Source organism: Neolamprologus brichardi, chromosome 8, assembly GCF_056152115.1.
Source record: "Neolamprologus brichardi isolate AB-2024 chromosome 8, ASM5615211v1, whole genome shotgun sequence".
NCBI lineage: Eukaryota > Metazoa > Chordata > Actinopteri > Cichliformes > Cichlidae > Neolamprologus > Neolamprologus brichardi.
The window spans coordinates 25345221-25362829 of record NC_142111.1 but is presented as its reverse complement, the minus strand read 5'-3'; the positions used below and the strand labels follow the sequence as shown (position 1 = coordinate 25362829).

The 17609-nt window shown below is 40.6% G+C and overlaps 1 protein-coding gene across 2 annotated transcripts; it reads left to right on the top strand.

Moving 5' to 3' along the window:
* Positions 1-5723: 5723 nt before the first annotated feature.
* LOC102784916 (uncharacterized) lies at positions 5724-17256 on the top strand. 2 transcript variants are annotated; one of them, XM_006793261.2, is made up of 6 exons: positions 5724-6039; positions 9395-9499; positions 12579-12674; positions 12997-13101; positions 13288-13424; positions 13828-17256. In XM_006793261.2, exons 1-6 carry the CDS (start codon positions 5849-5851, stop codon positions 15084-15086), a joined length of 1893 nt encoding a protein of 630 aa, XP_006793324.2. In that variant the 5' UTR covers positions 5724-5848; the 3' UTR covers positions 15087-17256. The 2 variants fall into 2 exon arrangements, with proteins under 2 accessions (XP_006793324.2, XP_006793325.2); XM_006793262.2 differs by lacking the exon at positions 9395-9499.
* Positions 17257-17609: the final 353 nt, after the last annotated feature.

The following is a 17609-nucleotide window of genomic DNA, read 5'->3' as shown; positions in this document are numbered from 1 at the left end:
AAAAAAAAAAAAAAAAAAGGCTATGAATAAGATAGGAAATAAATAAATAAATATGAAAAAATAAAAAAGGGGTAAATTTAACCAGGAAGGAATAGAATAAAATAAAATATAAAAAATTAAGTTAAGAATGAGATAACTGTACAACACAAATTAGAATGAAGGGTAATTTAACTGGGAAAGAATAAGATAAAATATATAAATTAAAGTTGAAAATAAGATAACTGTACAACAAAATACACAGTATAGACATATATAAACATATATAAGAATGTATGAGAAATATAAATATATATACACACAATAACAGCAGCTGTACAAATATTAACTGGAAATGAGGAATATAATGTCCAGTGTTGTGCAAATATGCTTAAAGTGATGAAGTCAAAACAATGTCCAGAGTGTCCAGTGTGTGTAAGAACTATATGTGTGGGTCAGTCCTGTGTGGTGGTGTGATTGAGAGACCGTATCGCCTGCGGGAAGAAGCTCCTCCTCAGTCTCTCTGTGTTGGTCTTCAGGGAGCAGAATCGCTTTCCTGACCTCAACAGAGAGAACAGTCCGTTGTTGGGGTGGCTGAGGTCCTTCACGATCTTCCTGGCCTTGGTCCAGCACCGTCTGCTGTAGATTGAGTGCAGGTCAGGGAGCTCTGAGCGGATGGTGCGCTCAGCTGAACGCACAACCCTCTGTAGAGCTCGTCTGTCCTGCATGGTGCTGTTCCCGAACCAGGTTAAGATGTTTCCCGTCAGGATGCTGATATTTGTGTAATATGTGCATTGAAGGACATGTCCTGGTGAACAATGACTCCAAGGTTCCTCACAGTGTTACTGGAGGCCAAGGTAATGCCATCCAGAGTAAGAATCTGGTTAGATACCATATTTCTAAGATTTTCAGGGCCGAGTACAATAACCTCAGTTTGATCTGAATTTAAAAGCAGAAAGTTAGCGGACATCCAGGTCTTTATGTCTTTAAGGCATTCCTGCAGTTTAATTAATTGCTGTGTGTTATCTGGCTTCATGAATAGATAAAGTTGGGCGTCATCTGTATGCTATTCCTTCTGATGATACTGCCTAAGTCAGGGGTCTCGAACTCCAGTCCTCAAGGGCCGGTGTCCTGAAGGCGACTGTTGTTGTGATTTGGCGCTGTACGAACAATAGATGCACTAGAGGGGAAACAGCGGCACCGCCTCCAAAGCTGGAATGTTTTTACAGGTGGAAGTCATTCTTGTTTTTTTCCTCTACATCTTTTCTGACTGTCGTGAAACTTTTCCATGTGTCCCTGTTGCAACACACCTGAATACAATTAGTAGGTCATTAGCAAGACTCTATAGAACTTGACTGAATGCTGAGGTTGCTATTCAGCCATTTGATTCATGTTACAGCAGCTCATGAGTGAATGAACACTCTGCAATAAAAGTACTTTTAGAAATACATTTTTCCAAACACTTAAATTTACTTGTGTAGGGTTAGGGGTTGCCACTTCAGCATGCAGTCAAGTTCGTGAGTAAATCGCTTTGGCTGAGATTAAAGTTATAGTTTTAGTCATAGTTTTCACACAGCTGAGTAAACATGAAACAAAAAACTGATTAAACAGAAGTGTGAAATGGTAGAGGATTTACTCCAATGTCCTGTTATATATTAGCAAGCGAGGAGCAGATGGCTGAGTTTATTAAACTCCACCAAGACAGCTGGTGATGCAATTCTGAAGGCTAGACCATCCCATTTCACAGCCTCGCACTTCCAGCCTTCTCAGTCTTTGAAGGACCCGGCCCATGTAGAGCGCAAAGGCCGGGTCCTTCGAAGGATGCAGCCTAGGTTTTGGGACACAGCTACAGTGTACTTTCAAGAACAATTTCCCATCAAAAATCTCAATTTTCTGTATTATTTGCCTCCTTATTACGCACTACTCTACTGTTGTTTACAGCGCAGTGAGCCCCCGGTTTTTTGGGGGGTTTTTTTCCTCCAAAAATGACCTCAGACAAGAAAGCCTCATTTCTGCTGTTCAGTACTGAAGAAATTTAAACTTTTCAATTATGCCAAATTGCAAAACGCTTAGCTGTGTCTCTAATGAAACTGCTGTAACTTTTCTCTGTTTCACTTCAGCAGCATCAGGTAATGATCCTACATATAGCTGCCATCACCAGTGTGTGAATGTGTGCGTGAATGGGTGGATGACTGGATGTGTGAAGCGCTTCGGGGTCCTTAGGGACTAGTCAAACGCTGTACAAATGCAGACCATTTACCATTCATGGTTTTCTTCAGTTTTTGTTCTACTGTAGAATATTTTTAAGGATATCTCACTTATCTGCTATAAAAAGCCAGGCCAGGAAAATCTCCTCCATGTTTTTCTGTTTTATTACTTTGACACAAAGGCATCCGCTGTGATGCTCACACCCAGGGGCAATTCTAGGATCAGAGCTTTGGGAGAGCTGCCCATCCAGGCAAGGTAAACTTTACTCGTCACGATGAGACTTCTTCCCTGTCTCTGTCAGTCTCTGCATCCTTAAATGTCTCCAGTTGTCCCGAGTTCCCTCTGACTGTCTCCTTGGTGCATTTAAACCCCTGTTTAATGTCTCAGTGTTCTTGCTCCTCAGTGCACGTTGTCCTCATCGTCTGTTGTCTTCAGCTCCATTATCAGTCATCATAATTTTACCCTCTCTGTGCAAGTCTGCAAATTTCTTTATTAAATCATAAGATTCTTAAATTCACCAAGTCTCTCTGTACCTGGGTCCTCGTCACAAAACATGACATCATTGTTTTGTACATTTTAACACAAGTTAATCCCCACATTTGTGAAAGAAAAGCAAAACACTTTTTTGAAAAGTCTGTAACAAAACCATAAAATCTGATAAAGATTATTTAAATGCTGCTAAAGACTACTACAGCTAAAAAAAAAAGAAAACATATCCTAACCTTAATTACTGCGGGAGAATAATGAATGATGCTCACAGTGAGTAAAAAGTAAACTGAGTGCATTTTTTGGACAGAGATTCACTTTTAATGTGTATGCATAATATAATACAGATACATAAAAATACACTCCAAAAATACAAGAGTCCTTGAAATGTACAAAATATTATTAAAAAATTGAGACACCTTGGCCTATGTAGGTATACTCCTAATACTCGCGATCAGTGAAGAATATGTTACTAGGGATGCACAGATACCGATACTGGTATCGGGTATCGGGGCCGATACTGTAAAATGTGTGTGTACTCATACTCGTAACTGCTGTCAAGTCACTGACAAGGTCCAGAAACTTACCCTGGATCCAGATGAAACCATGGTGTCCTTTGATGTAGTCTCTCTCTTCACGTGCATACCCACTACGGAGGCAGTGGAGACTGTCAGAAAACGACTACAAGGAGACAACTCCTTGGAGGACAGGACCAACTTCACACCCGATCAGATTTGCACACTGTTAGACCTCTGCCTCACCACTACATATTTCAAATACAACGAAGGCTATTACAGACAAAAACATGGCTGTGCCATGGGCTCCCCCGTGTCACCTATTGTAGCCAACCTTTACATGGAGGAAGTGGAAAGGAAGGCTCTTGGCTCTTTCAAAGGAAGAGTACCCAGCCACTGGTACAGATATGTAGACGACACCTGGGTCAAAATCAAGACACAAGAAGTGGAATCCTTCACTGCGCACATCAACGCTGTGGATAAAAACATCAAGTTCACCAGGGAAGACACGAAGGATGACTGTTTGCCTTTCCTGGACTGTGCTGTGCACATTGAAGAGAATGGCAACCTCAACATCGAAGTTTACCGGAAGCCCACACACACGGACCAGTACCTCCTGTTTGACTCCCATCACCCTCTGGAACACAAACTTGGAGTAATTAGGATCCTACACCACCGGGCAGAACATGTTCCCTCTAAGCCTGAAGGGAAAAAGAAGGAACACACACATGTAAAGGAAGCACTCAAAACGTGCGGCTATCCTAAATGAGCGTTTTTAAAGTCAGCAAAGAGGCACAGAAAAGAAGATCAGACACCAGCGAGGGAGGATAAGAAGGACAGGTGCAACAACATTGTCATCCCCTATGTAGCCGGTGTATCAGAGAAACTCAGGAGGGTTTTCTCCAAGCATGACATCCCGGTGTACTTCAGACCCAGCAACACACTCAGACAAAAACTGGTTCACCCGAAAGACAAAACGCCAAAACACAGACTTAACAATGTGGTGTATGCCGTACAGTGCAGCGAGGAATGCCCAGACCTCTACATTGGAGAGACCAAACAGCCACTTCACAAGCGCATGGCACAACACAGAAGAGCCACCTCCACAGGACAAGACTCAGCAGTCCATCTGCATCTTAAGGATAAAGGACACTCTTTCGAGGATGCCAATGTTCACATTTTGGACAGAGAGGACAGATGGTTTGAAAGAGGAGTGAAAGAAGCCATCTATGTCCACTGTGAGCGACCATCTTTGAACAGAGGCGGTGGTTTACGACACCAACTCTCTGCCATCTATAATCCAGTTTTGAGATCCCTTCCCAGACGCCTTAACGCCCACTCACACCCTGGGCCATCTGACCTCAGGAATTCGCATGATAAGGTGGGGCCAGGTTTCACAATGAACTCACCCGAAACTCTGGCTGATTGGGACCCACACCCAGTTCCACACCTTGGCTCAGGCGATTAGAGGATCATCAGGGGGTCCTTTTGTCCCTCTGTGGGGGGACACTCCCACTAGGGTTATATCTGGGACTCCCCACCATTTGACCTTAGAACTGAAGAAGCCTCTCGGATGAGAGGTGAAACGTCTTCAAGTAACTTAAAGAAGTCCAGACGCTTTTCTTTGCAAGCTCCTTTGACTACGATGACCTGGATGACTGAGAACCTTCACAGACATACTCGTAAAAGTTAACCAATACCATGAACCGATACCAACTTATTTCATTAATCAGAGGGTGGCTTGTCATTTCTGTTGTAGTTTTTTAGATTGGCCACTAGGGGGACATCCCGCGCTAAACAGGCACAGGGTTAGGCGAGTGAGACTGGCGGCTCCAGATAAAAAAGAGAAACTGGAGGCTGCTGTAGCTAGGCTAAGCAAAATGTCAGCAGTGTGGACCGGAACAGCCAACTTTAACTCAGGTTTTGGAAAAGTGAAGAAAATTTTTTAATTTTTTTTGTGGTCATTTTTATTAAGATTTTATTTTTTATTGGCAGAGAATAAAATAAAACTTGTCTGCATTTGTGTGTGTGTGTGGTAGAAGTATCGGATTTTGTACTCTGTATCGGCAAGTACTCAGATCCAAGTATCGGTATCGTATCGGTTTGAAAAAATTGGTATCGTTGCATCCCTATATGTTACCATAACTTTCTTATCTTAATAATTTAGATCATTTATGCATTTTTTCACCTCTAATGAATCATTACTATTTTACTAAGCCATTTTAGATTCTGCAATAACTTACTTCTGGTATTTTAGAGAAAACTGGTCTCACTTTGCGTTGAGGCTCTTATTTTATTCAACTTTCAACTTTGTAAACAGCTCTCTTTTTATTCAATTTGAAATTTCTAAAAATGGAAACCTACCTTCTTTTTTTAAATTATTTGATATTGGATAAAGATCAGATTATCGGAGTGAGCTAAATACCCTTTACCAGGTCACACCCAGAAAGGACACTGCTGCCGGGTAAAATTCAGGGGTAGGAACATTCTGTTGGGGGATGTGTGTTGCAAGGGGGAACAAAACAAAGTCCGGACTGAGGGGCACGCTGCTGTTTTGGTCATGTGCTAGTCGTAAAGTTTTTATCGTCCTCATGGAAGAATCGTCGCTTGTGCCTTAACTTTTTGTAGTGTCGTGGGGAGTTTGAGTGTCCGCATTTGGAAAAATGCAGGATCATAATTATTATTTCTCAGGGGAAAAGATCAAGGACGTGCTGTTGAACAAGCCTGGGCACGAAGAGGAAGAACTGGAAGAAACGAGAGTGTTCCTAGGCGTCGCCTTCTCCAGGTGGACCTCGCTGAAGAGGGACAAAAGTTTTAAGAGTGATGCCGAAGTGGCCTGCTTTCTGCTGGACAGGTAATTCAAGTTGTGCCCGAAAGCGACGCGTGAATCGGTGTTACTGTTAGAAAAAATACGAAGTGAGACACAGCGTAACAATGGCGTTTATTTGCATGCGAGGAAGCAGTGTTAGCGTCGCTTCAAGCCTCTTTATCTTTCCAACACTGCTGGGAACAGAAACGTGTGAGACGGTTTTACAGGAAACACAATTAGCTACGCGGTGTACTAGTACAGGGGTACTCAACCAGGATTTAGAGGTCAAGCAACATAGAACTATACGTACACACATTATAACCATTGAAACATGATAACTGTGCACGTTCAAGTGACGGCTGTGAACAGTTTTAGAGGCTCATTTTCTTCCGCTCCTTTAATCAACTCCCCCACTTGTTTGCTCGTTAAGATAATTGAGCGCCAGCTTGTCCTTCGTCACTTCCTCTCTTTGGCAACATTGCCACATTCAATATATTTGAATGATACGGTTAGCGCCCAGTTAGCTCCTAGCATTTCTCAGCAGCTCTGCCTCCTTTTCGACTACCGGGATATTTAAAAAATGGATAATCCGTATACAAACAAATTCATGTTTTTCTTCTCAACAGAGAGCGTTCCCCGATTGAACAACAGCGCCGTCAAATAAGAAGAATGGCGCCTAATTATAGAGTTCATAATACAGACTTTGTAATATGTCACGTGACGATTCATCAGCCAGATTAAGTGTTTACTGACAATTGACAGTGATAGCGGACATCATCATCACTTTTCTAATCAATCCTCTCCACACAGACAAGCATAAACACACTCGACTATCACTAAATCAAATTTAACACACGTTTGTAATGACGCTAATTCAGTTTACAATAGGGTTTATTCACTCGGTCAGCAGGTGGCAGTATCCTTGTACACTGGGGAATATTCTGCCATTAAGCAAACAGAAAAAGAAGAAAACATCTGCACATGCGTGGTACGGATCGGTTAGACCCGAGTTCTACGGTCCGACTTTGCACATGCGCAGTAAGGATCGGGAGTCCTGATCCGTAACTATCTTTTAATTTTTCGTTTTTGTCTACATTATATTGAAATGTTTCATTATTGGAAACATTTTAAGAGATTTTTATATTATTATTTTATATTATTCTTAACATCTGAACAGATACTCGGACCCGTAACTATCGTAAAAAGCTTCGACCGGAAGTAGACACCTTTCGCGCATGCGGGGTACCGATTGGGTAGTGACAAACCCATGTGTTCTGGGAATCCACCCTACCTCAAAAAACATCCTACTCAATGTTTCTGCGCAGACTCGGCGCATGCGCACAACACCAAACTCACATTAACTTCTTTTTGTCTCACCCATTCGGAATACTTCTTCAGGTTAGGGTTATGGTTAGGGTTTAGTCACAAGTCACCGTCAAATTATAATACGGGTAGGTCAGAGTATGATGGTTTCTCAAAACCGGGAGAGCAGGTACTAAAAAAGTACTTGCTACCAAGTAATATGATCTAATGGAAAACCCTGAAAACCATGCTGAGGCAATCTGACTAGGTACTAGTTAAAAAAGGGCTTAACTCCGAGCTGTGGCACTGTAGGGTCTTAGTATTTACCACCATCATTATTGCATTACACCTAGGGCTGCCACAAACGATTATTTTGATAGTCGAGTAGTCACCAATTATTTTTGCGATTAGTCGACTAATCAGATCATCATCCACTGGACATAAAGCGTACAGCTTATTGCACCAGCAGCATCTGCTCTTATGTAACTATCATTAGCTTACAGCTTTAAGTTTTTAAGGTATGTGCTAACTAAAAATAAAGACAAGATGATAGTTTATTAAACTTTTAATGGAATTTGCAGATTGTCTCAGTGGTGTTTAATAAACTCAGCCGTCTGCTCCTTGCTCACTAAAATATAATAGGACACTGGAATAAATTCTCACATTTGTTTAATCAGTTTTCTGTTTGACGTTTATTCAGCTGTGTGAAAACTATAACTTTAATCTCAGCCAAACTGATTTACTCAGGAACAAATAAAACACTGAAAAAAGCCAAACAATAACATTTTTGTTATCTAAGTGACTTATATATCATGTTTAACCTGAGTAGCGAAAGACTGCAGGGGGTTTGCGGTTCTCACCAGCTTAGTGAGCCTTGAGCCCCCCGGCTAGCTATCGAGCTGGTGGGTAACGGACGTCTCCGAAAACGTCGGAGCACTTATGCAAAAATGTGATGTCTTGATAAACCGAGCAGATATTTGAAGGTTACACAGCTACATTCTCGCCTGAAAATATGTTAAAAGTTTAGCAATAGCGTAATGAGCCTACAAATGCGGCCACCAAAGGATGCGGCTCCTGAATTTGTACACAGCTACAATACCGGAGCCAGCTTCTTCTTCTTTGGCGTTTAATGGTAGCTGGCATCCTTGTACATGCATTGCTCCAACCTTCTGTTTCAGTCCGTTCTTACACCCTGAAATCCTACTACTTATTCCTGCATCTTTCAGGATCTTACAAAGCTTCAAACAACGTGTCAGCTATTAAATTAGTCGACGTAATCGTGACTAGTCGACTAATCGTGGCAGCCCTAATTACACCCCAGTGCTGTCTGCAGTGTCATCATAGATCATCTGTGCAGTCGTCCACCTTCTGCCCTATTTGGTGATACATGATGGTCTTGGTTAGAGCAGTTTCGATCAGTCTCTGGATCAACCTTCTCAGGGAGGGAACACAGCAGCATTCGCAAACAGTCAGCAAGGCCATTGCAACTGCTTACTTGTATGTTAGATGGAGGTACATGACCATCAGCTTCCTTTGGGATAACTGCGAGTAACGGCACTGTCACAAAGAACAGTTATTGGCTTACCTGTAGCAAGCAAGGATACTTGAGGCAGTTTTTCAGCTGAATTTAAGGAAATCACTACATTTTCAAAGACAACACTTCTGATTTCCTCCCATCCCACTTATCTTAGTGGTTATCATCCCTCTTGCGTTGATGTGCATGGCATAATAATTTGACACTGTTTAAACTACAATTTCCAGAAGATGGACTACAAAATACACATCTTCATGTTTTTACTGCATTGTTACAGCTGGTCTCAGAAACAATGGTGTGAAATGAAAAAAACACTTTATTAACTTTGTGCTGTTCAGCGGTGTAATTTTAAAAATGTGTATTTATCAATGTTAAAAAGGGTTCGAGTTTCACAAATTAATGTGTGTTTTGATGTTTGATCTGTACAACAGTGTTAGGTTTGGGTTAAATGTTGTTTCATTTGATTGATTCATAAGATAGGAACAGTCAGTGAGGAAGGTTAATGCCACCAGCAGTTGTGTCATGTAGAATTTAACATTTTGATGTTTTTGTTGTTTCCTCCAGCTATGAGAGAGTTGAGATGACATCAGCGCCCACAAAGGAAAAGCTTTCACAAGTCCCAGCTCCAGCTACCTTTGGCACCAGTCATTCTTTTAATGGACCCAACAGGCAAGTCCTTCCATATCAAGAAATTCCATATGTTTTAATGAATACATATTCATATATGTACACTACCAGTTTAAAGTTTGGACACACCTTCTCATTTAATGTTTTTTTTCTTTATTTTCATGACTCTTTACATTGTAGATTCTCACTGAAAGCATCAAAACTATGAATAAACACATTTGGAGTTATGTAATACATGAAAAAGTGTGAAATAACTTAAAACATGGTTTATATTTTAGATTATTCAAAATAGGCACCTTTGCGTCTTCAGGTTGTTACCTGAAATGGTTTTCCAACAGCCTTGAAGGAGTTCTTAGAGATGCTGAGCACTTGTTGGCCCTTTTGCCTTCAGTCTGCGGTCCATCTCATCCCAAACCATTTTGATTGGGTTTAGGTCAGTTGACTGTGGAGGCCAGGGCATCTGGCGCAGCACTCCATCACTCTCCTTCCTGGTTAAATAGCCCTTACACAGCCTGGAGGTGTGTTTGTCCTTTTGAAAAATAAATGGTAGTCTAACTAAACACAAACCGGATGGGATGGCATGTCACTATAGGATGCTGTGGTAACCAAGCTGGTTCGGTGTGCCTTCAATTTTGAATAAATCCCCAATAGTGTCACCAGCAAAGCACCCCCACACCGTCACACCACCTCCTCCATGCTTCACGTTGGGAACCATGCATGTAGAGACCATTCGTTCCCCTTTTCTGCATCACACAAAGACACGGCAGGTGGAACCAAAGATCTCAAATTTGGACTAATCAGACCAAAACACAGATTTACACGGGTCTAATGTCCATTCCTTGTATTTCTTGGCCCAGACAAATCTTTTCTGTTTGTTGATTTCCTTAGTGGTAGTTTCTCAGCAGCTATTTGACCATAAAGGCCTGATTCACACTGTGTCATCTGAACTGTTGATGTAGAGACGCGTCTGTTACTGGAGCTCTGTGTGGCATTTTCCTGGGGTGTAGTTAACTTGTGATTTCTGAGGCTCGTGACTCAGATGAATTTATCCTCAGCAGCAGAGGTGACTCCTGGTCTTCCTTTCCTGGGGCGGTCCTCATGCGAGCCAGTTTTCTCATTGCGCTTGATGGTCTTTGTGACTGCACCCGGGAACACATTCAAAGTTTTTGCAGTTTTCTGGACTGACTGACCTTCTGTTCTTAAAGTAATGATGGGCTGTTGTTTCTCTTTACTTAGCTGATAGTTTTTGCCATAATATGAATTCTAACAGTTGTCAAATAGGGCTGTCAGCTGTACCAACTCTGCACAACACAACTGGTAGTCCCAACAACATTTAGAAAGCAAGAAATTCCTCAAATGAACCCTGGCAGGCACACCTGTGAAGTGAAAACCATTTCAGGTGACTATGGCTGTGTCCCATTTCAGGGTCTGCACGCTTGAAGTACGCGCACTACGCGTACTACGTACGGTGCGTACTATAAGTACGAGAAGTGCGGAAGTGAGAGGCTTGTGAAATGGGACGGTATATGCTTCGTCGCGCTGTTCAGGTTGCCTAGCAACCATGATACTAACCGTGAGACACGTTACATACAGCTTTGTTTGACAGAAATGAAGGAGAAATTTGTTTTGTTGGTCATTCATTTTTGTTCTGACATCACTTTGATTAGTTGAGTATCTGAGGCTGAGACCACAGGACTGTAAAACATGATTCAAGGGCTTCATTTCTGTATTGAACAGTCATTTAAGATTAGCTAGTAAATAATAATTAGTTAATGTTGTTCATGAGACTAAAGTCATTTCACTATGGTAATGTAAATATAATATGGCCAATATTATAGTATTGTCAGATTATTATGATTGAGATATATATATATATATATATATATATATATATATATATATATATATATATATATATATTACGGACTTTCAGCTTGTTGTGTTTGTGGATATATGACTGACTTTAATTATCCATAAAATCATCAGATTCTCTGTAAGATTAAGGTCGACTATATGTATATTTAGAAGTAAAGGCTTTAAAACCAAGTTAATGCTGAAAGTACAAACATCACTAATGTCACATAACTTTGCCAACATGTGGCCAACAGCAATGTTTTAATGTTCTTCATTATTAAACATTCGCACATGAATAAGTGACGTCATATTCAGTACTTACTTTTGACAGTTCACTTTTCGGCCGCTCCCTTCTGCCGTATTTTGCGGCAAAATTATCCACACCCACGCCGCGCTATGAATTGTGGGATATGGGACCACGAAGCATGCACCGGACCACGCTTGATATTTGGGGAAATCGACGGCGCATTTGGAGTATGCATTTCAAGTACACTTCGAATTGGGACAGCCGTCGTCGCGTGGCGGTGACGTAACCGCACTTAAAATGTGTACTTCAAGCGTGCAGACCCTGAAATGGGACACAGCGTATATCATGAAGCTCATTAAGAGAAGGCCAAGGATTTGCAGCTCTGTCTACAAAGCAAAGGGTGGCTACTTTCAGGAATGTAAAATATAAGATATATTTGGGATTATTTATAAATTTTTACTTTGCTACACAATTACATACATCTTGCTTCATATATTTGATGTCTTCAGTATGTAGGTGAAGGAAAGATGTGTGTAATCACTTACAATGAGAATGTCGTTGTGTACTCCAGACTCTGTGATTATGTCAGAGCTTCCCAAAGTGTGCCCCCCCCCCCCCCCCCCCACCTCCCCCCCCTATGAAAAGGGAAAAAAATGCTTGGACACTGCTAGCACGGGGCTCCCACACAAACGCAAAGCAGGAGATGAACCATCGCTGAATATGTTTCCAAACCAACTTCATTCTAAGACAAATGGTGTGAAATGAAAAAACACATTATTAACTTCGTGCTGTTCAGCAGTGTAATTTTAAAAATGTGTATTTATCAATGTTGAAAAAGGTTCGAGTTTCACAAATTAATGTGTGTTTTGATGTTTGATCTGTACAACAGTGTTAGCTGTGGGTTAAATGTTGTTTCATTTGATTGATTCATATGATAGGAACAGTCAGAGAGGAAGGTTAATGCCACCAGCAGTTGTCATGTAGAATTTAACATTTTGATGTTTCTGTTGTTTCCTCCAGCTATGAGAGAGTTGTGATGACATCAGCGCCCACAAAGGAAAAGCCTTCACAAGTCCCAGCTCCAGCTATCACTGATACCACTTGTTCTTTCAACAGGCAAGTCCTTCCATGTCTAAATTTATAAATGTTTTGCATATATTCAGGTTGCTAATTTGGTTTTATGATAAATGTAATGCTGCATTTTGTTGCCACTGGCTCAGAACTAACAAACTTTGATACAGTCAGTTTGGACTTTTTCTTCCAGCATCTGTACACACAACCAATGGCATGAAATGAAACAAATTTATATTTATATTTGTGCCGTTCAGTGTTGTAGGTTTAAAATAAACCATCTCTTGATATGCTCCTCATCGTTAATGCCACCAGCAGTTGTGTCATGTAGAATTTAACATTTTGATGTTTCTGTTGTTTCCTCCAGCTATCAGAGAGTTGTGATGACATCATTGGCTACAAAGGAAAAACCGGTACAAGTCATAGGTCCAGCTGCCTTTGGCGCCACTCCTTCTTTGAGTGGAGCAAACAGGTAAGTCTTTCCTTGTCCAAATTTGTATGTTTTTGTATATAGTCATGTATACATTTTAAAGATTAAACTCCATGGCTGCTCTAGTATCTGTTTTTGAATCAGTTGAGCCCAACAGAAAACAGAACCATTAGTCTCACACGTTGTGGGGTATAACTCTGAATATCTCGATGGCTTATTGTTTTTCAGATTTCCATATCCAAGATTGCCAAACGGAGTGGGGATGCGTCCAGTGACTAACCTTCAACCACCTAACCCCAGAATTCTCAAAATGGTTGTATTTGTACCTCCACGAGCAACATCAGGGTTAACACAAATCAGGAGAAGTAAGTATTAAATTATTTTATTGTAGCCTATTAAATTACCATTATTCCCACAAAATTATGTAAAAACTATTAGATGGCACAATAACTTAATATTTGATGGCACTAACTTACACATGACTGGGCATTATTTTATCCATAAATTACTACAATTGACTGTTGCAACTGCTCTCTACTTTGTGATTTAAACTAAAGAAAGGTAAATAATACAACAACTGTCAACTGGGTCCATCAGCTGTGAACTGGAACTGAGACCTTTTCACCAGTCTTAAAAATATAAATGCTGTTCTTGGATAATTTGTCATTTGAAAATCTTTCCAAAAATAGAAATGTCCTTTTATTTTCAAAATAATATTAAAACTGTAGACACACACTCATCCGTTATCCACATCTGTGTTCAATGCAGATGCCCAAGATGCACCTCAATTAAATGCTGGTCTGAGACAGCGGGTCATAGATCATCTCCAGCTAAAGAAAACACCGGAAGAAGGGCCCACAAAGATGGAGCCGGAGGAGCGTTGTATAAAGATGGAGCCGGAGGAGCGTCGTATAGAGGAGGAGCAGGAGGAGTGTTGTATAAAGATGGAGCTGGAAGAGCATCGTATAAAGATCGAGGTGGAGGAGCGTCGTATAGAGACGGAGCTGGAGGAGCGTCGTATAATAAATCAGCAGGAGCGCCATGAAAAGGAGGAGCAGGAAGAATGCCACTTAAAAGACGAACACAAAGAACGCCAAATAAAGGAGGAGCAGGAGGAACATCACATAAATAGCGAAGAGGTTGAAGGGAATCTTAATGGGATAAGGGAGGCTGATATCACCGGGTTTCTGCTAACTTCTGTTCATGTGAAGAGTGAAAATGGTGAAAAGAAACCGCAGTCCCCACAACCTCATCAAGGCCCGCCTCTCAAAAACATAGAAGCGCAGACACAAACCAGAGCATCAGGTAAACGAATGAAAACAGAAACTGAGGACGATAGAGGAAGCAAAAAGGCTAGGAACTCTTATCACAGTAGCTGTTTACCACAGAATACTAATGTACAGGCTTCAGACTTCACCGAGACTAAAGATGGTACTGAGGATGGTGATAATTATTGGCAGGAGCCATTGTCTGCTTCTGAACCTGAAACTGAAGATGGCAAGAGTAAAAATTCTAATCTGCATCAATCTCTGTCAGAATCTGGCTCTGAAACTGAAGACAGCAGCATTGATAATTATAACTTGCACAGATCTTCATCAGAATCTGGATCTGAAACTGAAGACAGCAGCATTGATAATTATAACTTGCACGGATCTTCATCAGAATCTGGCTCTGAAACTGAAGACAGCAGCATTGATGTTTATAACTTGCACGGATCTTCATCAGAATCTGGATCTGAAACGGAAAGCAGCAGCAGCCTTGATAATTATGACTCGCATGGACCTTCATCAAAATCTGGATCTGAAACGGAAAGCAGCAGCAGCAGCAGCACCAGCAGCAGCGTTGATAATTATAATTTGCACAGACCTTCATCAGAATCTGGATCTGAAACTGAAGGCAGCAGCATTGAAGATGATGGTAATTGGCGGAAACCGTTGTTAAACTCTGAACCTAAACTTGTAAACAGTGGTGCAAATGGAAAAAAGCGATTTCACACACCAGAGAAACCATTTCGTTGTAAAATTTGACGTAAAACAAGTAAAATATTTTAATAAACCAAAACAGATTACTTAAGACACATAGGACAGGACAAACAGTTTGCAGCTTTTATATAAAAAAAAAGATGACAATAATAATAATAAGGTTAAAGTGTCAGACGTAGGGGTTCACATAGGGCCGAGAGAGAGACCATTTAGTTGTAGCGTCGGCAGACAAAGCCACATGACTGATGGCATGACATGATTAATTATACATTTTTAGTGTTATGGTCATTGGTGTTTCTGATGGCTTTCTAGCATGCACGGCAGAGTAGGAAATTTGAACAAGGGGTTATCTTATCACATTCATGTTTCTAAATTGCTGAATAGTTAGTTGATCAGTACAAGGGAATAATTCCAGATGATGCTGTGTACATGGTCTTTTGGTAATTATTAGTGGCAGTAATCTGATTTAAACCATTTTTGTTGATGATGGCTAAGGTAACATCAATAAAGCACACTGAGAAACTGCCTCCATGCTTTTTCTTTACTGGAGCCTATCCCAGATGTTACAAATCAAGAGAAGTGGGTACACTTTGAATAGGCCTTTAAGGTGGAAATCATTAAACTGTGATTTGACCAAGTTTTTGTAGCTAATCTCCAACCTTCCCTTTGTGGGGAAAAAAAAGAAAAACATATTTTTAAAAGATTACTTGTAAAACAGCTAACTGATCAGCTGCAAAGGAATGGTTTATTTGAGTTTCAGTGAGGTTTCAGAGCTCATCACACTACAGAAAACAGGTGTACTTAGAGAGTCCTGATGTGTTCAGTTTTTTCAGAAGAAAGTACAGGAGAAATGTCTGTCGTTTAAAAAGATTTAATTTCAACTGCCGAAGCAAATTAAAAGTTATAGTGCTGGACCTCTCTGTGAAATCAGCCATCTGTCTTCACAAAAAAGGTTGACCCTGGATTGGGCCATACAATTTTATACCCCAATAATAACAAGTGTTATTATGACATACTTCTTACGTCACTCTACGTCAATCGCAATATTTGAATTCAGTCATGGCGCTGAATGAAGCTTCCAACCCTCAAAACATGGAGCACCAACACTTTAATGAGCACATCGCAGTGTGTTTATAGAAAATCATAAAAACAGCTTTATTTAATGATTTGAATCCTAACAGTCCTCTAATTAACTAAGGTTAATTATGGAATTCCACAGGGTTCAGTGCTAGGACAGATTCTGTTTACATTATACATGCTTCCCCTAGGTCAGGGGTCTGCAACCTTTAACACCCAAAGAGCCACTTGGACCCGGTTTCCACGCAAAAGAAAACACTGGGAGCCGCAAATACTTTTTGAAATCTAAAATGAAAATAACACTGCATATATTGTTTTTTTACCTTTATGCTTTGTGTGAACAACTAAAGTAAGTAAGTAAAGTTTATTTATTAAGCGCTTTTCACAGACAGGCAGTCACAAAGCGCTGTACACAAAGATTAAAATAAACAATACAATCGATAGACATTATAGACAATGTAAAAGATCAAATGTAAATAATGTAAAGAATATAAAATACGTAGATCAACAAAAGGCTTGTCTGAACAGAAAAGTTTTTAACTGCTTTTTAAAAGAATCCACAGAGCAACTAAGGTGTGTTGCTTATGAACTCCATGAAGTGCTACAGAGAAAATTACATTTTATTTATGTAATTAACACATTTTGAACTCTTAAAAAAATATAACCAAAGGAAAGACACCCAGCTGAACTAAAATGATCCATGTAGCAAACAAAAACTGCTGTGAGCCGCCACCCTTATATCGCCTTTGGGCTTTTAGAGCCTTGACCTGACTTTTAAAAAGTAATTGGAAAAAAAGCACTATGCTGCTAAAAAATAGATATTTGCAAAATTCTGCCTAAATATGTATTTTACCTGGTTAATGTGTGTGGCGGGGCGTGGTCTGCAGCGCCGCTGCAGGGGAGGCGGACGCACCTGAGCGGCACCGCAATCACGCCTCGCCACCTTAAAGTCTGTGCTCTCTCTGCTGTTGTGTTGTCGGGCTGTGAGCTGAAAAGCTACAGCCGGCTGTGTACGTCAGCAACCGTGTGTGAAAAGCGGTCAATAAAGAGATGCTGAAAAGCATGTTCATGCAAACATCGTCGGGTCTGCCATGATATGTTTACAATAAGACTTGCCAGTTGCATCTGCAATTCGGGGCTTTCATCTTTCATCTGCACCTTTTGAAGCTGCTCGGAGAGTAACTGGTAAGAGTTTGAAGACAAGTTAACATCTTCCACACAAACTTGTTTGGGAAATACACATTTCTCCCCTTGTGATTGCCAGATGGTTGCCAACCAATTAAATGCAATAATTAATCATGTAACCAAGCAATGAATGGGTTAATATTCTGCAAGATGCTTACCTCCCGTGTTTACAGTACTATCTACTGTGTGTCATAAGCTTCCATTTTTTGCATTGCAATTCAACATCATCTTCAACCCAAGATCCTGTTTCTGTCCTTCATAACAGTTATATCCAACAATGCCACAGGTTATAAGCATTGTGAAAAA